Genomic DNA, 23,262 nt, shown 5'->3' on the forward strand with positions numbered 1-23,262 from the left:
CATGATCCGCCTGCCGTGGCCTCCTAAAGTGCTGGGATTACAGGTGTGAGCCACTGCGCCCGGCCATATGTCCCATATTTCAAATGTGGATTGCTTCTTATATTTTACAATATTGAAGAATATTTTCATCTTGCGTACTTCTTTTACTAAAATGCTCAACTAGGGAGTCCATTTGGCTGTGGACCTGTCAATCACCACTGCATTGGTATAGAAGTTACAGGCCATCTGGATCTCTTCTACTTTCATATCAAAATATGGAGTGAATGATTGAATATAGTTTCCAAAAATGCTCTTACAGGAGTTTGATGGATGAAGCTACTTTTGGCTATCTCTGTTTCCAACCTCACCCCTCCACTAAAGAATGACTTTGCCAGTCTGAAAATGACTGGCAGGCAATGCTGCCTTGGAAAAGCTAACAATGAATAGTGAGTTCAGTGGACATTCATAGACCGAGAAAGACTCCCTGACCTAATTCATACCAGGTATAATTTGCTGTCTTCTCTATAACCAGAAAAATAATCTGGTGATCTGCATCACCAGACTCGAAGACTCCTCAGGACACGCGCCTGGGCTGTCATTCCCAGTGAGCAGCGTCCTGAGCCAACACTGTCAGGCGGAGTTAGTGCTGATAAACAGCATTACAGCCAACCATTCTCTACATTGTATTAAACCAGGTAATGCAGGGAGGAAGCGCTAAGGTCACTGTGTTTTTTAAACACCTTTGCAGAAATAGTAAGGCCAATTCCCAAGTCCGCAATACATACAAAACTTAATTCTCAAGAAACAACAAGAGAGAGAAAAGCTCATCTCAGAACAAGCTAGCTGTCATTTCACTAAAAAAGAAAAGTTGCTAGCTCAGTATTATGTGTTTCATGCTTAACACAGCTCCTCGATTAAAGCAGAAGTGTTATTCCCTCTGCTATGGAGAGAACGCTCTTATTTCTCTTTCTCACAAGTCTCTCATAGGGAATTTGTTTACCTCCTTCAGATCCTGCACGACCGCGGTGAGCCTCTCATTTTCTGCTTGTACATTAGTGACCACAGCCCGGCTCTGTTTCAGCTCGTTCTGCATCTCCAAGATCTTCCCCAGATAGTAAGCCTCCTTCGATGCTGACTCCTGCAGAAGCGTTTCCTCCCGAGTCTCTCCATCCTCAGCAACCTTCCGGTGGATGGAGAAGGACTGCCCAAATGCCTGCAGAGTACATGGAAAGAAAAAGAGTGCACAATGAAATGCATCAAAGCCCTATTAAAACACTCGGGAAAATGTTTACTTCTGCTTATATGTGTAAGAAAAGCTACTCTGCGAGACTCCCAAAATATAACAGTCTAGCAGTTCTCATTGAAGCTTGAAATAATTCAGTTCACTTAATAAGTAAAAAGAAAACTTTAAAATATTTTGCAAAAATAATGTGTAATGCATTAAGGAAAACTTGAAAAAACTGTTGCTTGCTTTATATTCTCATATTTTTAGACAACTCTTATCAAGAAATAATTCAGTGTTAATAAGCCCATCAAAATTCATGTCATCTTCATTTTATTTGTTTATTTATTTACTTATTTATTTGAGATGGAGTCTCGCTCTGTTGCCAGGCTGGAGTGCAATGTGTTGGGAAAAGCAGCAAAGGAGAAAGGACTTACAGAGTGCCTACATAAATTGGTAATGAGTAACATATAAACAAGGAACAGCGAACTGCGGAGGGCCGCAGGAGGCCTCTGAGGAGGAAGGCCTCTCCATGCCTCATGTTCCAGTGCAGGGTGACCTGGGCTCTATTGCCATAAACATTGTGCTCAAGGATTTTACATCCTTTATAAAGGTTTTACACCCCTATATAGCACTATGATGTCGCCAGACCTGTAGGCTCCTTGTAAAGCCTGTGTTCCACCAGCTGCACATAAATAATAAGTTAAAGATAACCACATTCTTGTTTTGTGAAACTCCCAAACTGCCGCTGTTATCAATCTTTAGAATGACACACCAGTTCCAGCTCACTGATTCACTCCACCATCACCCTCTCCCCACCATCACTCCACCCTACCCTGTAGATCAAAGTGAATGTAACCAGTAAATAGTGTTGATGATCAGAGTTCAGGGCCTTCACTGTCTTCTCCAAAGTAATAAAGTGACGGTCCCTGGTCCTATTTTCTCTCTTAATCTGTCTTTTTCTCATTCCTTTGTCCCACTGAACTCGGGGTACCCACAGGTGATGTAGGGCTGGTTCCCTAAACAATGACATAATTTCAGCTCACTGCAACCTCCGCCTCCTGGGTTCAAGTGATTCTCCCGCCTCAGCCTTCTGAGTAGCTAAGATTACAGACATGCACCACCACACCCAGCTAATTTTTTTTTTTTTTTTTAGACTGAGTTTCACTCTTGTTACCCAGGCTGGAGTGCAATGGCGCGATCTCGGCTCACCTCAACCTCCGCCTCCTGGGTTCAGGCAATTCTCCTGCCTCAGCCTCCTGAGTAGCTGGGATTACAGGCATGTGCCACCGTGCCCAGCCAATTTTTTTTTGTATTTTTAGTAGAGACGGGGTTTCACCATGCTGACCAGGATGGTCTCGATCTCTTGACCTCGTGATCCACCCGCCTCGGCCTCCCAAAGTGCTGGGATCACAGGCGTGGGCCACCGCGCCCGGCCTAATTTTTTGTATTATTAGTAGAGACAGGGTTTCACCATGTTGGCCAGGATGGTCTCTATCTCTTGACTTCATGATCCGCCCACCTCGGCCTCCCAAAGTGCTGGGATTACAGGCATTAAACCACTGTGCCTGGCCCATCATTTTCATTTTTTAAAAAATCTCACAAATATTTTACACACACACACACACACACACACCCCAATCATTTAGTGTGCTTTCTAATACACTGGCAGTAAGGTCAGACCAATTAAACAGTATCCATAAGTGTTAAAATTACCAAACAGCATTCAAATTGCCCAGTACCACAAAAACAGACACTGAATATCATCTCTGTATAAGAAAACATACACATGTCTGTTTCTTTGGGCAAAAAGAAATACAGGAGAAAAAGCAGAAACTAATTGAACTGGTTACTTACAGGGTGAGTGGGAACAGGGTGGGAAGAATGGGAGACTGAAATGAATGGGAGACAGAATGTGGAGGAATGACACTTTTCTGAAATGCCTTTTCACATAGTTCCTTTTTTTTTTTTTTTAGACAGAGTCTAGATCTGTCGCCCACAATAGAGCGCAGTGGTGCGATCTCGGCTCATTGCAACCTCCGCCTTCTATGTTCAGGCGATTCTCCTGCTTCAGCCTCCCAAGTAGCTGGGATTACAGGCACCTGCCACCAACTAATTTTTGACCTTTTAGTAGAGAAGAGGTTTCACCATGTTAGCCAGGCTGGTCTCAAACTCCTGACCTCAAGTGATCCAACCATCTTGGCCTCCCAAAGTACTGGGATGACAGGTGTGAGCCACTGTGCCCGGCCCCTTTTCACATAGTTCGGACTCTTAAAACTATAGTCATGTTTCACATCCCCCAAATAAATATGAAAACCAACCTCTCGGTGTTGGGGGAACCCAGAATGGAACACAAACAATAACAAAAGAACCTAGCTATATTACAGAACGAAAAACCACAGCTGCCATGGAAGAGGTAAAAAAGAAAATATCTAACCTAGTTGTGGAAACCAGTACTTTTATTATATACCTTAAGACTAAAGACAAAAAGGACTGTACCTGAATACTATATAATCTTGTTGGTAAACTTGTTTCTCATAGGGATTATGGGATCACAATTCTGAAACTTCTTTACATATGTACTAGAGTTGAGCAAATAAGTAAATATATTGTAGATATAATGCCTGGTTTCTAACTGTTGGAGAAAAAGCCACAAGTAAGGAGAAAGAGGTATTTAAAAGAAAACTGTGATACTGAGTTGTAAGTGGAAGTATCAGGATAAACTTATTGTTTTTAATAGGTAGACAAATATTCATAGGTATACAGATATGGAGAGAGAGGGAGAAACACATTCATGTGTGTGTATATACATACACATTATTTCCCAGCACTGTAAGCGGAGAGGGCCTAGAAGCAATGATATACCAGTGGCAATGAGCATATCAAGCACCCAGATTTAGTTTCTAAATACCAATCTCCAGTAAAAAGAACTAGGGTCTTTGGAGAAGTGACTGATTCAAGGGCTGGAGCAAAATAACCCTGACACATCTTGTGATGTCAAAGAGTTACAAGATGTTTTTAAAAAATGATGGGGATATGAAAGGCTGGGCGCAGTGGCTCAAGCCTGTTATCCCAGCACTTTGGGAGACCAAGGCAGGCGGATCACAAGGTCAGGCGATTGAGACCAGCCTGGCCAACATGGCAAACCCTGTCTCTACCAAAAATACAAAAAAAATAAAAAATAGCTGGGCGTGGCGGTCTGCATCTATAATCACAGCTACTTGGGAAGCTGAGGCAGGAGAATCACTTGAATCTGAGAGGCAGAGGTTGCAGTGAGCCGAGATCACACCATTGCACTCCAGCCTGGGCAACAGAGCAAGACTCCATCTCAAAAAAAAAAAAGTACTAAGTTGCAAAAATTATAGAAAGACTCCGCTGGACTAGATGACTAACACCACGTGACAATTAAGTGCTGTATGGGATTCTAGGTTGGATCCTGGACTTTAAAAAGGACACTAGTAGGACAATTGGTGAACTGAAATAAGTTCTTTAGGTTAGTCAGTGATGCTACTGTATCAATGTCAATTTCTGTTTCCCTTGCTGTGCTATGGTTATGTAAGATGGTAACATCTGGGGAAGCTACATCAAGGGTACATGAAAATCAGTGTAGTATTTTTGGGCAACTTTTTTCTAACTCTAAAGTTATTTCAAACAAAAAGTTTAAATAAATGTAGTCTCTGCCTTAAAAGAGTTGATAGATTTGGTAAAATACTGGCACACAGAGTTAACGTAAGAACATAAGGATAAGAACACCAAGGAGATACTATATTCAATGAGAAGCACTGTGGTTTTCTGGCATGAGTTGTGATTTTATTACATTTTGAAATTTAAAATGTCATAAAAGGCCAAGTATAGTCGCTCACGCCAGTAATCCTAGCACTCTGGGAGGTCGAGGCAGGTGGATCACTTGAGGCCCGGTGTTCGAGACCAGCCTGGCCAACACGGCAAAACCCCATCTCTATTAAAATATAAAAATTAGTTGGGCATGTTTGTGCATGCCTGTAATCCCAGCTACTTGGGTGGTGGAGGCAGGAAAATTACTTGAACCTGGGAGGTGGAGGTTGCAGTGAGCCAAGATCACACAACTACACTCCAGCCTGGGCAACAGAGCAAGACTCTGTCTCAAAAATAAAATAAGATAAAATAAAATGTCACAGCATATTGCTTCTGGACTATGCTATCATCCACGAAAAGATTAGGCTGAAATTAACCTGTGAAACTTAGCTTCACATTCGTTATAAACCTTAAGGCAGAAAAGATGTGTTAATCATTTTAAGAAACAACTTATAAAAACAATCTGGTACTCCTCCCTACATTACACTCACAGAAACAGAAATTTTAAGAAAAAACAACACTGAAAAGCCACGTTTTAAACTACCTTAGAATCTTGACATGGATCAAAATCAAAAGATGGTCCCTAAGCATCAATGAGAAAGAAATATTCCAGGATTGATGTCCATCTGTACATACAGAGTAGAATATTCCTGGTGCTGGGCTTGTTCAGTGTCTTGACAGAAATTCTTATTTAAGTAGTCAGATTTCCAGATGTGGTAATAAACATAGGCAGTCATAGTTTGATGAGAGAAATTATCTTTGCAGATGATACTGACTTTGTTCTTGCATCAGTAATGATCAGATTCTGTGAGGTCAGTTCTGAATTCAGTACCTATTAAAAGGCCTCTGAAGGGGAAGGTTCTGGAAGCCTCTCTCCCTCTCCCCAGGGTGTCCTGCTGAGTCTTCAACAGATCATCACCCTGCAAAGGATCCCTCATTATACAGTCAAGTATTAGTACAATTTAAAATTAGCATGAACTGTGTGTCAAGAACCCCAGCTGGCTTTTTTTTTTTTCTTTTTCCACAATTGTTTCCCCACTTCTATGTACAGAAGATTGGAAATGTCTGTCACAGGGCCAGAGTTTTCTTCACTCTGCCTGAGTAAAAGCAACAGATTTGGCCATTCTGTGGCTCTCGCCTTTTTCACAGCACATAGACAATGCTCTCTTGGTTTGTATCTTTTTTTTTAGATGGATTATAGCTCTGTCACCAAGCCTGGAGTGCAGTGGCACAATCTCAGCTCACTGCAACCTCCACCTCCCAGGTTCAAGCAATTCTCCTGCCTCAGCCTCCCAAGTGGCTGGGATTATAGGCACCTGCCACCATGCCTGGCTAATTTTTATATTTTTAGTAGAGACAGGGTTTCACTGTATTAGCCAGGCTGGTCGTGATCTCCTGACCTCGTGATCTGCCGGCCTCAGCCTCCCAAAGTGCTAGGATTACAAGCACGAGCCACAGTGCCCAGTCAACAACCCCTAAGGTCTTAAGAGCAAGTGAATTTATTGTTCTACCTTTGATTTAAAGTTTTCAAAAACTGTACTCTGGATCTAGCACCAAAGGAGATAAAATTTTCAGATATAGACCCAGAATAGATTTTCAAAAAAGAATCAAGAAATGAAATTGCAAATATCCAAATGTTGATAAATCCTCCATTCATATTTATTGCAGTTCGGAAACCTTCACTGAACATATGGGTTTCCAAAATTAGCCATGATATTTATGAAGAACTTGGCCCTTCACTGGACCTGATATGAAAAACAATACAAGTATATGAGGTCATCCAAGGACACTAACCATCATATATTTCACTTGAAATAGCAAAATAACACTAATCCTGCACAAGCTAGAGGTGTCTCATGATCTGCATTTGCAAATCCCCTGGGAATTAAGAACTAACTACTCAGAAAATGGCTGCTTTTAAGAAAGGAAGGAATTAAGGAGAAAACACTCTTATTTTATCTAATTTCTAATTGTCAGCAACTAGAATTGGGTATGACACCCAACTGACATCTATCATCTGGCTACTTGTTAAAGTTGATTTAGCAGACTTCTCTGGCTTCACTAGTACCTCCTTCCTCCATCACCTTCTGAGTGTCTCCTGACAAAGCCAGGCCTGATAGAAGGGAAACCATCTTTTTCAAGGTTACTGAAGCTGCATCTTTGGCTGAAATCACAACACTAGCTTCAATCTCTAGTTACAGGAGATAGAGGGTAGTCACGCTTCTAGCTATATTTTGTTTGGACTGCAAATTCCTCTTAGGTACTACAATCCTTTCATGGTTAATTTTTGTTTAAAGTAAGTTGAAGTAAACTGACATTTTCTATATGCTTTTAGAATGTATTATGATTTCTTGTCATGTCTGTAGCTACAACTGCACGGTATCACGTAGAGTATATTCCATTGCATGAACCAAATTTGCTTTAAATGAGATGTGACTGTAAGTCCAGTTAGCTATGTAATAAGTACTTTATGTATATATATATATATATATGTAGTTTTCTCCTACTACTTACATGACTTCTTAAAGCAAAGAAAATTGATATTTTACGTGTTCATAATCAGGATATGTTGACTGATAAACAATTTTCATACCCATTATTCTTCAAAATATAAAAGATAAAAGAAATAAAAGTTTGGTTAGCATATTTAGTTTTGGCCACAGAATTTTCATTCTTTCGTCTTAAAAGCTGGCAGAACATGTACTAGGTCACCCAAGGACATTAGACTTTTGATTTGAAACTGCAAAAAATACCAAAATTCATCCATTCATTTGTTGTTCATTCACTCAGCAAGTATTTACAAAGCACTGTACTATGTCAGGCACTGCTTTAGGCACTGAGGATTCAGCTATGTTCAGGGAAAACAAAAAAGTCGGTTATCCAGAGCACATATTCTAGTGGAACATAAACAATAGGTGTGTGGCATGGCACAATGTTGAAAAAGTTCTTAGAAGAAAATGGAAGGCAAGATAAGAGCATAGGCTAGCAGGCTAGCAGTGCCCAGTAGAACTTTCTATGATGATGTATCTGTGTTTTCCAATATGGTCATTATTATTTCTATTTATGTATTTATTTGGAGATGGAGTCTTACTCTGTCGCCCAGGCTGGAGTACAGTGGCATGATCTCGGCTCACTGCAATCTTCGCATGCCGGGTTCAAGCGCTTCTCCTGCCTCAGCCTCCTGAGTAACTGGGATCACAGGTGTGCGCCACCAGGCCCAGCTAGTATTTGTATTTTTAGTAGAGACAGAGTTTCACCATGTTGGTCAGGCTGGTCTCGAACGCCTCACCTCGTGATCCGTCCACCTCAGCAGCCACACGTGGCTACTGAGCTTTTGAAATAAGGCTGGTATGACCAAAGTACTAAATTTTTTATTTTATGTCATTTAATTCATTTTAATTGTCATATATGGCCAGTGACTACTATGTTGGACAGGGAGAGAGGGCATCCCCGGTGCATTCAGTGAAAACCTCACATAGAAAGGGCAGTCAGGGAAGAGGTGACCTTTGGATAGAGACTGGAACAAAGTGAGGGAGTGACCTAGAACCTGACCTTTGCCCCAGAGGAGAAAGCTCAAATGTCAGTGTTACTAAGCAAGAATTACAGCACTGCCACGGCGCCTCTTTGAAGACCACCGGCAGTTCTTCCAAGTCTCTTCTGAAGTACTTTAAGATCTGAGTGCTCCAGAGGATATTCAGTCCTAATTTAACTTGTAGGAAGAAAAAGGGTTGGCTAGTGGCCTGACAGGATACCCTATCCTCCCCAATGAACTAGTACAGTTTCTTTGAACATATAACAAAAATTATCTGGCCAATTACCTTTCTGTTGCTTCAGATGCCAGGAAATTCAGCATTAAATGCTCAACAGGAATAATGAAAATACCTTAAAGTTTTGGTACAACTCTGTTGTCTCTACATTGTTTCTACATTTTTATTGTATTTATCCCATTGTATTGGTTTCTTCAATTTTTGGAGTAGAAAGCATATGAGTTATAATCACATCAAATGGTTAAAATGATGCTTAATTACTGTTTTAAATGAAGTATTAATAAAAATCCTTATTAAAGCATAGAATTTAAGAGTTTAAGAGGTCTGAAAGCTCTTCTAAGGATTCATCCTTACTTCACGAAAAACACCGAGCCCAGGCTGGGCGTGGTGGCTCACGCTTGTAATCCCAGCAGTTTGGGAAGCCAAGGCAGGTGGATCACCTGAGGTCCACCTGGCCAACATGGTGAAACCCCATCTCTATTAAAACTACAAAAATTAGCCCGTGTGATGGTGGGCACTTGTAATCACAGCTACTCTGGAGGCTGAGGCAGGAAAATCACCTGAACCAAGGAGGCAGAGGTTGCAGTGAGCCAAGATTGTACCATGGCACTGCAGCCTGGGCAACAGAACAAGATTCCATCTCAAAAAAAAAAAAAAAAAAGAGAGAGAGAGAGAAAACAAAAACACTGAGCCCAAAGGATCTGATGGGCACTAAAATATAGCAAGAACCTAACTAAACGTGTTAGAACTGGTTGAGAAGTGTCTCTCCAACTACTGCTGCATATTCCCGCAGCAAAGAGTCTTAGAGAGTAGATTTAATTAGAAAAGAAGAGCTCATGGAAGGCCAGGCAACCCAGAAGGACCACCCAGGAGAAACCAGTTTCCATGACACATGTGGCTAAAAAGTTAACCAGAGACATGAGGTCCCCCTGACTCAAGCCTGATCCTTGAAAGGGCAGATGTACTCATAAAAGGCCAAAAGAGATTGAGTATGGGCTCCTGAGCTGGACCAACTCTGTCACTTACTGTGTGACACTGAGCAAATTACATAACATTCTGTGACTCCATTTTGTCATCTGTAAAATGGGGATAATAATAGCTTCTTTCTCATACTGCCATGGGGCTTAAAAGAGAAAATTGCTGTAGCACTTAAAACAGACGTTGGTATATATATATAGTAAGTACTCAATGACTGTTGGCTATTATTAGCATAGCAGAAAGACGACATGCTTTGGAGTCGAATGCAATGGGGATTTAATGCAAATGCATCTGAATTTAAATCTGCCTCCTCTGAAATATTTGGAAAGGTTTTTAAGTTCTATGTTTCAGTTACCTCATGTGTAAAATGAGAATAATAACATCTACTTTAAAGGTAAGAATAGCCTAGCCCTAAAAGGAAAGCATATCAGATAAGAGATATAAAATTCGGACCAAAATGCCTTGGACACAGTAAATGCTTGTTAAATATCAGTCCCAATCCTCCTCTCTTCCAACCGTGGAAAGTCTCGGATTGAACACTGGCAGGCTGTTGCTTCCTCTGGTGTAAAGGCTTTCCTCAGACTTATCCAAGATGCAGGTGGCCATTCACCTCATTATGAGAGCGGCTCCCTACTCATTGCATTACATGACACTAAGTATCATTCAAATGAATAGCATATCATATTTTCTATACTTCTTAACTAAATATTCTATGATGACCTGGTATAATACCCTGAGTTTTTTCTAAGGTGATAACCAATAGCCTATTATTTAGATATATATTTACCTAAAGCCTAGATTTTTTTCTAACCCTGATGGTTTGTAATTGGTACCTCTATTTGTTTAATAAACTCCCTTTTCAACTGTTTAGAGAGTTTTTTCTGTATTTTGTGATTATATATTGAATATGCACAACAAATTTATGATAAAATATAAGCACAAACTGTAACATTAAAATGAATTCCTGTAGTTTAAGAAGGGGATCAAGACCCATTCGCCTCAAAGGCCTCCGTCTATCCTTTCTTGGTCCTATCTCTCTCATTGTACCCTCAGCCATTCCCCAACTACACACTATGTTGCATTTTGTATCACCATTTTATTGTTTGATATATATATATATATATATAGCAAACATATATATAGTAAACATATATGTTTCTATAAATAAAATGCTGTTTAATATTTTAATAAAATATTGTTGCAAAATTCATATGATGAAATCCTTCCATATGCATTCTTTTGCAATTTGCTTTTGGAATTCAACTTTAAATTGTTTATTCATTCATTCTGTATATTCATTCATTCTCTACATTCATAATGATGTAGTTTTCATTGTTATAAAGTAGTCTACTGGATATATACTTCATATTAATAATCCATATTCCTGACAATGGATAATTGGATTATTTCCAGTCTTTTGCTATTATAAACAATGTAGCCATAAACACTCTTGTGCATACCACTTGGGCTAATACTTTTCAAAACACATTTGCTGAAGAAAGAGTTTTCTTTTTTTGTTGTTGTTGTTGAGATGGAGTCTCACTCTGTCTCCCAGGCTGGAGTGCAGCGGCGTGATCTCAGCTCACTGCAACCTCTGCCTCCCAGGCCAAGCTGATTTTGAACTCCCGATCTCAGGTGATCTGCCCACCTTGGCCTACCAAAGTGCTGGGATTACAACCATGACCCATCGTGCTTAGCCTGAAAGAGTTTTATTTCTAATCTTTGGTGGGATAATGCTTTTTATTTGTGAAATACAATAAAAATAAATTACTATATGCATATTCCTACCATGAGGTCCAACCATTCCACTCGTAGGTATTTATTTATCCCAGACAAACATAAACATGTGATCATATAAAGATTTATACACAAATGTTCATGACAACCAAATACAGACAATTCAAATATCCATCAAATGAGTAAAAAACCAAGTTGTGGCACATCCACACAATGGAATGCTAATTGGCAATAAAAAGGAGTCAACTAGTGATATATGCAACAACATGGCTGAATTGCAAAATATTTTGCTAAGTAAAAGAAGCCAGATAAAAACAAGAGTACATTCAGTAAAATTCCATTTATATGAAACTCTAGAGAATGCAAACTAATCTTCAGCAACAATAGGCAGATCGGTGGTCAGGAACACGGGTGGAGGATTATGAAGGGATGTGGGGGCTGCAAATGGGAGAGATTACAAGGGACAAAAAAATAAAGAGTGATGGATATGTTCATTATCTTGATTTCACAAGTATATACATAAGTCAAAATTGATCAAATTGTACTCCTTAAATATGTGGTTTATTATATGTCAATTATACATCAGTAAAGCTGTGAAATCATATTTTAAAAATATGAGAAAAAAAGCACAAAATACAAGCCTAAATTTTTCCATTATTAAATTTGAAATAAAATTATATTTCAATAAATTTAATCAGAAGACAAAAGGTTACAAAAACTATACCATTATTCACTGAAAGTATGATTAACATAAACTACTTATCTTGCTGCAGATCTGTAGGAAATAATTTGCAAACCAGCACTGGCCCCCAGGTACAATCTGAGTAGCATTATCCTAAGTCACATGTGTAAGAGTTTCTCAAGCAGTAGTTCTCAACCGTAGGAACCCATCAGAATACCTTGGGGAGCTTTTTAAAAACATAGAGACTCCATCTCCAAATATTTTGAGTTAACTAATTTGGGAAACAGATTCCCAAATATTCTTGGTTCAAGGGACACTACTAGGTGAATCAATTTTTTTCAGGGTTCTATGCACCCCTAGAACAAATTCCTAACAATACCGTTTAAGTAGTTAGGTCAAGGTCCAAAAAACTTAACAAGTCTTTATGTCCTAACAATGCAGCAGCTGTTTGAAAAATCTATATGAAAATACGAAAGAAAAAGCTTTATTTCAAATTATAGATCCAAGATGGCCAAAGAGTAACAGCTCTGGATTGCAGTTCCCAGGGAAAATGCAAAGGGTAAGTGATCACCACATTTCCAAACAAAGTTTTACTGCCCACAGACCAGGACATTCCTGGGCAGAAAAGCGCCACAACTCTCCAGCATGGCTGTTTCAGCCAGCGCAGCAGGTCTCCGCAGAAAAACGCACATAAATCCAGGTGCTGTTTCAACTGGTGACTGGAACACCTGGGAGACAGAGTCGCCCATTCAACTGAATAAAAGGGGGCTGAAACAAGGAGCCAGGTGATCTGCCTCGGGCGATCCCACCCCCACAAAGACCAGCAACCTGAAACGCTCTGGATTGAGAGTTTCACAGCAAGCACAGCTGGACCCAGGATGGTCCAGCTCTGTGAGGGGAGGGGCATTCACCATTACTGAGGCAGTCCACCACTACTGAGGCAGTCTGCCATTACTGAGGCAGTCTGCCATTACCGAGGCAGTTCCAACTATACCCCTATAAACAAAACTGCAAGGAAGTTCACACAGCAGCGGGGCAGAGCCCGCAGCAGCTCAGCAATACCTCTGCTGGCAGACTGTGACTAGGCTACCTCCTTGCTGGGCAGGGCCTCTCTGAAAAAAGGCAGCAGAATGACAGGAACTTAGAAATAAAGCCCCACCTTCCTGGGATAGAGCACCTGGGGAAAAAAAGGAGGTTATGAGTTCCACTGCAGCAACTTAAACATAGCTACCCAGCAACTCTGAACAGAATAACAGAGCTCACAGCTCAGCACTTGAGATCCTAAAAGGGATAGACTGTCTCCTCAAGCAGCTTCCAAACTCCCGCTATAACCAAAGAGACACCTCATAAAGGAGAGCTCAGGCTGACATCTGGCAGGTATCCTTCTGCCAGAAACTGGCAGCAACCGTTACTGTTCTGCAGCCACTGCAGGTGATCCCCAGATTAGCAGGGTCTGGAGTGGACCTCCAGCAGTCCTACAGCAGGAGAGCCTAACTGTTAGAAGGAAAATTAAGGAACAGAAAGAAATAACTTCATCAGCAACATAAAGGACATCCACTCAGAGGCCCCATCTGAAAGTCACCAACAACAAAGACCACAGGTGGATAAATCCGCAAAGATGGGAAGAAACCACCGCAAAAAGGATGAAAATACCCAAAACCAGAATGCCTCTCCTCCTCCAAAGGATCACAACTCCTCACCAGCAAGGAAACAAGGCTGGATGGAGAATGAGTCTGATGAATTGACAGAAACAGGCTTCAGAAGGTGGGTAATAACAAATTTCTTTGAGCTAAAAGATCATGTTCTAACCCAATGCAAAGAAACTATGAACCTTAAAAAAAAGGTTTGATGAAATGCTAATGAGAATAAACAGCTTGGAGAGAAATATAAATAAATTGATGGAGCTGAAAAACACAACACAAGAACTTCCCGAAGCATACAAAAGTTTCAATAGCCGAATTGACCAAGCAGAAGAAAGGATATCAGAGATTGAAGATCACCTCAATGAAATAAAATGAGAAGACAAGATTAGAGAAAAAAGAGTAAAAAGAAATGAACAAAGCCTCCAGGAAATATGGGATTGTGTGAAAAGACCTAATCTACATTTGATAGGTGTACCTGAATGTGCTGGAGACAATGAATCCAAGATGGAAAACACTCTTCAGGATATTATGCAGAACTTCCACAACCTAGCAAGGCAAGCCAACATTCAAGTCCAGGAAATACAGAGAACACCACAAAGATATTCCTTAAGAAGAGCAACCCCAAGGCACATAATTGTCAGATTCACCAGGGTTGAAATGAAGGAAAAAAATGCTAAGGGCAGCCAGAGAGAAAGGTCAGATTGCTGACAAAGGGAAGCCCAACAGACTCACAGATCTCCTGGCAGAAATCCTACAAGCCAGAAGAGAGTGGGGGCTAATATTCAACATCCTTAAAGAAAAGAACTTGCAACATAGAATTTCATATCCAGCCAAACTAAGCTTCATAAGCGAAAGAGAAATAAAATCCTTTACAAACAAGCAAATGCTCAGATTTCATCACCACCAGCCCTGCTTTACAAGAGCTCCTAAAAGAAGCACTACACATAGAAAGGAACAACCAGTACCAGCCACCCCAAAAAACATACCAAATGGTAAAGAGCATTGACACAATGAAGAAACTGCATCAACTAATGGGCAAAACAACCAGCTAGCGTCAAAATGACAGGATCAAATTCACACATAACAATATTAACCTTAAATGTAAATGGGCTAAATGCCCCAATCAAAAGACACAGACTGGCAAATTGGATAAAAAGCCAAAACCCATCGGTGTGCTGTATCCAGGAAACCCATCTCACATGCAAGGATACACATAGGCTCAAAATAAAGGGATGGAGGAAGATCTACCAAGCAAATGGAGAAAAAAAACAACAACAGGAGTTGCAATCCTAGTCTCTGATAAATTAGACTTTAAACCAACAAAGATCAAAAGAGACAAGGGCATTACATAATGGTGAAAAGATCAATGTAACAAGAAGAGCTAACCATCCTAAATATATACGCGCCCAATACAGGAGCATGATGTATTGCCCAGATACATAAAGCAAGTTCTGAATGACCTATAAAGAGACTTAGACTCCCACACAATAATAGTGGGAGACTTTAACACTCCACTGTCAATATTAGACAGATCAACGAGACAGAAAATTAACAAGGATATCCAGGACTTGAACTCAAACCTGGACCAAGCAGACCTAATAGACATTTACAGAACTCTCCACCCCAAATCCACAGAATATACATTCTTCTCAACACCACATCACACCTACTCTAAAGTTGACCACATCCTTGGAAGTAAATCACTCCTCAGCAAATGCAAAAGAATGCAAATCATAACAAACAGTCTCTCAGATGACAGTGCAATCAAATTAGAACTCAGGATTAAGAAACTACCTCAGAACTGCACAACTTCATAGAAACCGAACAACTGGCTCTTCAATGTTGACTAGATAAACAATGAAATGAAGGCAGAAATAAAGATGTTCTTCAAAACCAATGAGAACAAAGACACAATGTACTAGAATCTCTGGGACACATTTAAAGCAGTGTCAGGAAGAAAATATACAGCAATAAATGCCCACATGAGAAGCAAGGAAAGATCTAAAATCGACACCCTATCATCAAAATGGAAAGAGCTAGAGGAGCAAGATCAAAAAAACTCAAAACCTAGCAGAAGACAAGAAATAACTAAGATCAGAGAAGAACCGTAGAAGATAGAGACACAAAATACCCTTCAAAAAATCAATAAATCCAGGAGCTGGTTTTTTGAAAAGATAAACAAAACAGACAGACCACTAGCCAGATTAATAAAAAAGAAAAGCAAGAACAATCAAATAGATGCAATAAAAAACGATAAAGGGGATATCACCACATATTCCACAAAAAGACAAACCGTCATAGGACATTACTACAAACAACTCTATGCATATAAACCAGTAAACCTGGAAGAAATGGATAAATTCCTGGACATTCGCATCCTCCCAAGCCTAAACCAGAAAGAAGTCAAAATATTGAATAGACCAATAAAAAGAGCTGAAGTTGAGGCAGCAATTAATAGCCTACCAACCAAAAAAGCCCAGGTCCAGATAGGTTCACAGCTGAATTCTACCAGATACACAAAGAGGAGCTGGTACCACTCCTTATGAAACTATTCCAAACAATCCAAAAAGAGGGAATCCTTCCCAAATCATTTTATGAGACCAACATCATCCTGATACCAAAACCCGGCAGAGACTCAACAAGAAAAGAAAACTTCAGGCCAATATCCATGATGAACATAGATGCAAAAATCTTCAATAAAATACTGGCAAACCAATTGCAACAGCACATCAAAAAGCTTATCCATCACGATCAAGTAGGCTTCATCCTAGGGATGCAAAGCTGGTTCAACATACGCAAGTCTATAAACGTAATTCACCACATAAACTGAACCAAAGACCAAAAACCACATGATTTTCTCGATAGATGCAGAGAAGACCTTCCACAAAATTCAACAGCCCTTTATTCTAAAAACTCTCAATAAACTAGGAATGTATCCCAAAATAATAAAAGCTGTTTATGACAAACCCACAGCCAATATCATACTGAATGGGCAAAAAGTGAAAGCATTCCCTTTGAAATGTGGCACTAGACGAGGATGCCCTCTCTCACCACTCCTATTCTATATAGTATTGGAAGTTCTAGCTAGAGCAATCAGGCAAGAAAAAGAAATAAAGGATATTCAATTAGGAAAGGAGGAAGTCAAATTGTCTCTATTTGCAGATGACATGGTTGTATATTTAGAAGACCCTATTATCTCAGCCCAAAATTTCCTTAAACTGATAAGCAACTTCAGCAAAGTCTCAGGATACAAAATCAATGTGCAGAAATCACAAGCATTCCTATATACCCCTAACAGACTAAAAGAGAGCCAAATCAGGAACGAACTGCCATTTACAATTGCTACAAAGAGAATAAAATACCTAGGAATACAACTAACAAAGGATGTAAAGGACCTCTTCAACGAGAACTACAGACCATAACTAACATTTTGTTATGTTCAACAAAATAAGAGAGGACACAAACAGATGGAGAAACATTCCATGCTCATGGTTAGGAAGAATCAATATCGTGAAAATGGCTATACTGCCCAAAGTAATTTATAGATTCAGTGCTATGCCACATCAAGCTACCAATGACATTCTTCACAGAACTGCAAAAAACCACCTTAAACTTCATATGGAACCAAAAGACAGTCCGCATAGCCAAGTCAATTCTAAGCAAAAAGAACAAACCTGGAGGCATCACACTTACTTCAAACTATAATACAAGGCTACAGTAATCAAAACAGAATGGTACTGGTACCAAAACAGAGACACAGACCAATGGAACGGAACAGAGGCCTCAGAGGCAACACAACACATTTACAACCATCCGATCTTTGACAAACCTGACAAAAACAAGCAAGGGGGAAAGGATTCCCTGTTTAATAAATGGTGTTGGGAAAACTGGCTAGCCATGTGCAGAAAGCAGACACTGGACCCCTTCCTGACACCTTATACTAAAATTAACTCCAGATGGATCAAAGACTTAACATAAGGCCTAACACCATAAAAACCCTAGAAGAAAATCTAGGCAAAACCATTCAGGACACAGGCATAGGCAAGGACTTCATGACTAAAACACCAAAAGCATTGGCAACAAAAGCCAAAATAGACACATGGGATCTAATTAAACTCCAGAGCTTCTGCACAGCAAAAGAAACAATCATTAGAATGAACCAGCAACCAACAGAATGGGGAAGAATTTTTGCAATCTACCATCTGACAAAGGACTTATATCCAAAATCTACAAAGAACTAAAACAGATTTACAAGAAAAAAAGCCATTCAAAGGTGGACAAAGATATGAACAGACACTTTTCAAAAGAAGACATATATGAGGCCAACAAACATATGAAAACATGCTCATCATCACTGGTCATTAGAGAAATGTAAATCAAAACTACATTGAGATACCATCTCACACCAGTTAAAATAGTGATCATTAAAAAATCTGGAGACAATAGATGCTGGAGAGGATGTGAAGAAATAGGAACACTTTCACACTGCTGGTGGGAGTGTAAATTAGTTCAACCATTGTGGAAGACAGTGTGGTGATTCCTCAAGGACCTAGAAATAGAAATTCCATTTGACCCAGCAATCCCATTACTGGGCATATACCTAAAGGATTATAAATTGTTCTAAGGACACATGCACACGTATGTTCACTGCAGCAGTTTACAATAGCAAAGACTTGAAACCAACCCAAATGCCCATCAATGATAGACTGGACAGGGAAAATGTGGCACATATACACCATGGAATACTATGCAGCCATAAAAAACGATGAGTTCATGTCCTTCATAGGGACACGGATGAATCTGGAGAACATCATTCCCAGCAAACTGACACAAGAGCAGAAAATCAAACACCACATGTTCTCACTCATAGGCGGGTGCTGAACAATGAGTACACATGGATACAGGGAGAGGAGCACTACACACTGGGGTCTGTGGGAGGGGACTAGGGGAGGAACCGTGCGGGGTAGGGAGTTGGGGAGAGATAACATGGGGAGAAATGCCAGATATAGGTGATGGAGATGCAGCAAACCACATTGCCATGTATGTACCTATGCAACAATCCTGCATGTTCTTTACATGTACCCCAGAACCCAAAATGCAATAAAATATATATTATATATATATATTTGTATTATCACACAGCCAGTAATAATCATGGCTGGGGAAAAAAAGAGTTATTTATATATTCTGGATATAAGTCCCTTATCAGACATATAACTTGTACATATTTTATCCCATTCTGTGGGGTGCCTTTCATTTTCTTGATAGAGACTTTTGGAGCACAAAAATTTTACATTTTAATGAAGTCAAATTTGCCTATTTTTTCTTTTGTCATTTGCCTTTATCCTTTTCCAAAATATTATACATTGGTGCAAAAGTAATTGTGGTTTTTGCCTTTTTTTTTTTTAATGGCCAAGCCTGTGTTTGTGGGAACTGTTTTAGCCACATTTTCATTAAAAGAAAGAAAAATTCAAAAAATAAAAAGTTTTATTTCATTCTTAACCTCAATTACTTATTAATGGAATGTGTGCACTTGTTTTGGGCACTATACAATTTCTCAAACTTTGGAATCATATTGGAGTCTACCACTCTTATTACCTCTTCCACATTGATTTTCATGGTATCTGCTTTTAGTTACAGCAACCACTGAAAATCCAGCTTTGCATATAGAAAGGGATGCTGTATGGGTTACCACTGAGACTAAGTTGAACTATCCTGAGCTAGTAATTCACATCGAGTTCAACAGATGCCAGGTATCACTGTGTTCTCCCTGAATATTCAAGATATCCCATGTTCTTCTGTGAGTTTGCTGTGGTTCCCCAGGGCATCTTGGCATACCATTTGGGAATCGCAGGTCTGGGGAAAGGGCCAGGTGTGTAAGTATTTCCAACACACTCATTTAGGGATGCTAATATATGATGGCAGGTTTGAGGAGCACTGCTCCAGAGTGTGGGCAGTGTTGTAGCTTACACACAGCTTCAACTTCCTGACAAGGCTGCAGAGTTCTCCAAAGTGGCTGTAATAATTCAAATGCCATCAGCAGTGTCTAAGGGTTCCTGTTTATGACTCTACATCCTCAAGGTTGCTTTTTAAGACTTTAAAGTTTTGGCCACCCTGGAGAGTGTAAAATAGTATCACCTGGTGCTTCTTACTTGCATTTCTGACTACTAATGAAGTTAAGTAGTTTCACATTTTTATTGAACGTTTGCATTTCCACTTTTTTTTTTTTTAAAGACAGGGTCTCGCTCTGTTGCCCAGGATGAAGTGCAGTGGCATGATTATAGCTCACTGCAACCTCTACCTCCCAAGTTCAAGCAATCCTCCCACCTCTGCCTCCCAAGTAGCTGGGACCACAGGTTCCTGTCACCACACCCGGCTAATTTTTGTATTTTTTGTGGAGAAGGGGTTTCGCCAAGTTACTCAGGCTAGTCTCAATCTCTTGGGCTCAAGCAATCCACCTGTCTAGGCCTCCCAAAGTGTTGAGATTCAGGTGTGAGCCACCATGCCCAGCCTCACATTTCCACTTCTGTGTAGTTTCTACTCAAAGCTTTTGTTCATTTTTCTGCAGAGTACTTTTTTCCTTTATTAATTTGTCAGTTACATGTATGGTAAGTATCTTCCTCAAGTATTTATGGCTTGCTTCTTAACTCATTTTACAGTGCTTTTGGTGAAGAGAAGGCCCACGTTCTAAAAGACAGGTTTCTGTTTCCTAATTATTTGTCAGTTATATGTTATTGTGCTGGACCCCTATTGATTTTGACAGGGATAGCACCAGGTTCCAGAGACCGAAGGAGACCCAGAGACCGAAGAAGAGACCCAGAGCCAGCAAATGAAATATAAGGCTTCTCAAGGGTACTTACCTACGTGGCAGTCCAGTGGTGGCAGGCTGGACAGGAGAATCACTACCATTTATAAACATCATGCAGTTTATACAGCATTTTTGCTTTGCTCCCCTCCTCCAACCTTCATCTGGCAACCTTCCTTTAATCCAAAATGGGCCAGGAGTTCAGATGTTCCTCATAGATAAGGAATGAATCTCTGGATTGGCCACTCCCAGGTTCCTCAGCTGAGAACTCCGAACACACATTCTTAGACCAGAGGGTCATTCTCAGGGTATGCTTCAGTTGTTACTGTCAGGAGTGACGGCCATGCAAATGTATGGCACATACTTTCTCCCAGTGTGTGGTTTTTCTCTCCTACTCTTTTAGTGATGTCTTTTGATGAAGTAATTTCCTTGATTTTTTTTTTTTTTTGAGACAGTTCTCGGTCTGTCGCCCAGGCTGGAGTACAGTGGCTCAATCTCAGCTCACTGTAGCCTCTGACCTCCTGGGTTCAAGGGATTCTCCTGCCTCAGCCTCCCGAGTAGAGATGAGTTTCACCATATTGGCCAGGATGATCTTGATCTCCTGACCTCATGATCCACCCGCCTCAATTTCCTTGATTTTAAGATGGCTTTCCTTGATTTTAAGGCAAATCAAACCTTTGCCTTATAACTAACACTATTTGTGTTTCGTTTAAGAAATCCTTCCCTCCTCCAAGGTCATAAAGCTATTTTCCTGTACTATTTCCAAAAGTTTAAAAGTTTTGCCTTTTATAATTTAAGTCCCTTAATCTACCTGAAATTGATTTTTGTGTACGAAATGAAGTACAGATCCATTTCAATTATTTTCTGAACGAATAATCAATTTCCCATGCACCATTTAATGTATTGCCCCCCATCTCACTGATGTCGAGTGCCAACTTAGTCATAAATCACATTGACGTGAGTGTTTCTGCTTCTAGGCTATCCTATAATGTCCCACTAATGGTCATAAGCTATCTAAGTAGGAGCCAGTTCCCCAGAGAAAAAAGGGGCACCTGGCATCATCTAAACCTTATTCATTAAGTTATTTAAACTTTGGGCCAGATGTGGTGGGTCATGCCTGTAATCCCAGCATTTGGGGAGGCTGAGGTGGGCGAATCTCTTGAGCCAGAAGTTCGAGACCAGTCTGGGCAACATGGTTGAGACCCCATCTCTACAAAAAATACAAAAATTAGCCAGGTATCGTGGTGCATGCCTGTAGTTCCAGCTACCTGGGAGGCTGAGGTGGGAGGATTGCTTGAGCCAAGAAGGTCGAGGCTGTAGTGAGCCAAGATCACACCACTGCACTCCAGCCTGGGCAACAGAGCAAGATCCTGTCTCCAAAAAAATAATAAACAAACGAATAAACTTTGAAATATCTGCATCATAACTGGATGTCATTACGAAGGTATCCTAATGGTGATCTATAAATTAAAACTGTACTTTTACAAACGAAGCACATTCATATTGATGCCGACATTTAGTCAGCAATATATAAAACCTAGAGTTTTTCCTTTATTTAAGTAACATATATAATTGTTAAAGAAAATACGGATAATACCAAAAAGCAGGGGAAAAAAATCACCCCTTGGATTACCTTTTCTCACCTACCCCTATAATTTGGGCAAGTTCAGGACTTCCAAATTTTTTCTCACGATTGCCTACTGGGCCCCTTGAAATCCTGACACTTGTTCTTACTCACCAGGGTTTGGGTCTCAAACTAGGATCTGATCTTCTTCCATCCGCCCAGGCTGGATGCTGGCAGCTGCCCATGCTTTGTCTCTCTGAGTCCTCCCCAGGTTCCCACTTTCTCTTTTTGTTGGCACAGTGAGAAATGTCAAGAAATCTTGGGATCAAAAAATGTTGGCCAACCACTGTCTTATAAGTACTGTATATGATCAGTGTTATTTCTGGTGGTTCACATCTGCTTCTTCTGGCTATCTTAAAAGCTAGTCTCTTATAACTAAAGCCACCAACCAAATATGGAGACTTTAAGAATCAGCATAAGGAAAGCATATGTGCTCAGCAAGCAATCTAAGAGAGACTGCTTGCTTAGCAGAATATGTCTATTCAGAAGCAAAACTTAAATGCACACATTTTCTGAGTATTATAAGCAGAAATAATTTCTCCAGATTTTCCATAGATTCTGTGATTTTTTAAAAAAACAAATATGTATAAATTATAGGTAAACTATTTTTTCTGGGTCTTGGCCAATGAGTGTCTTTATCATTAAAATGTAAATAAAAGTAAGAAAACTTAAATCATCATAAGTTATATTCTGGGTCCTCAAGTTTGAAAGTAATAAATTTCACTTTCTTTTTCCCAATTAAAAGTGAAACCTATCCCCAGGAAGAAAAAATTATTTCCCCCCTAATTTTCCCTGTTCCCCCTTTGTTTCTTTCCACCATCCTCCTTCCCTCCAATTTTATTGAGTGCCTATGCACTTAGGTGCCAAATCCCTGGAATACCAAGGCTTCATTATATTGTATGAAGAAGTCTGGTGGTTTCCCTTAGATGCAAGTTTTGTATAAAAACACATCTATCCTTTTAAAGGACAACTTGTTAAGATATTCATTTGA

The 23,262-nt window shown here is 40.0% G+C and overlaps 1 protein-coding gene across 6 annotated transcripts in view; it reads right to left on the minus strand.

The window, feature by feature from the left end:
• The window catches only part of BICD1 (BICD cargo adaptor 1), a 305,969-nt gene that overhangs the window by 183,123 nt on the left and 99,584 nt on the right, over positions 1–23,262 (minus strand). For all 6 annotated transcript variants that reach the window (XR_013522710.1, XM_017976003.4, XM_078338934.1 and 3 more), the window contains exon 2: positions 980–1,192. Coding sequence is in view for 5 of the 6 variants with exons in the window: in XM_017976003.4 (XP_017831492.1) it covers positions 980–1,192 (213 nt within the window). In the remaining variant the exon portion in view is untranslated. The remainder of the gene's footprint in view (positions 1–979; positions 1,193–23,262) is intronic.

The sequence above is a fragment of the Callithrix jacchus genome, chromosome 9 (assembly GCF_049354715.1).
Source record: "Callithrix jacchus isolate 240 chromosome 9, calJac240_pri, whole genome shotgun sequence".
In the NCBI taxonomy this organism is placed as follows: domain Eukaryota; kingdom Metazoa; phylum Chordata; class Mammalia; order Primates; family Cebidae; genus Callithrix; species Callithrix jacchus.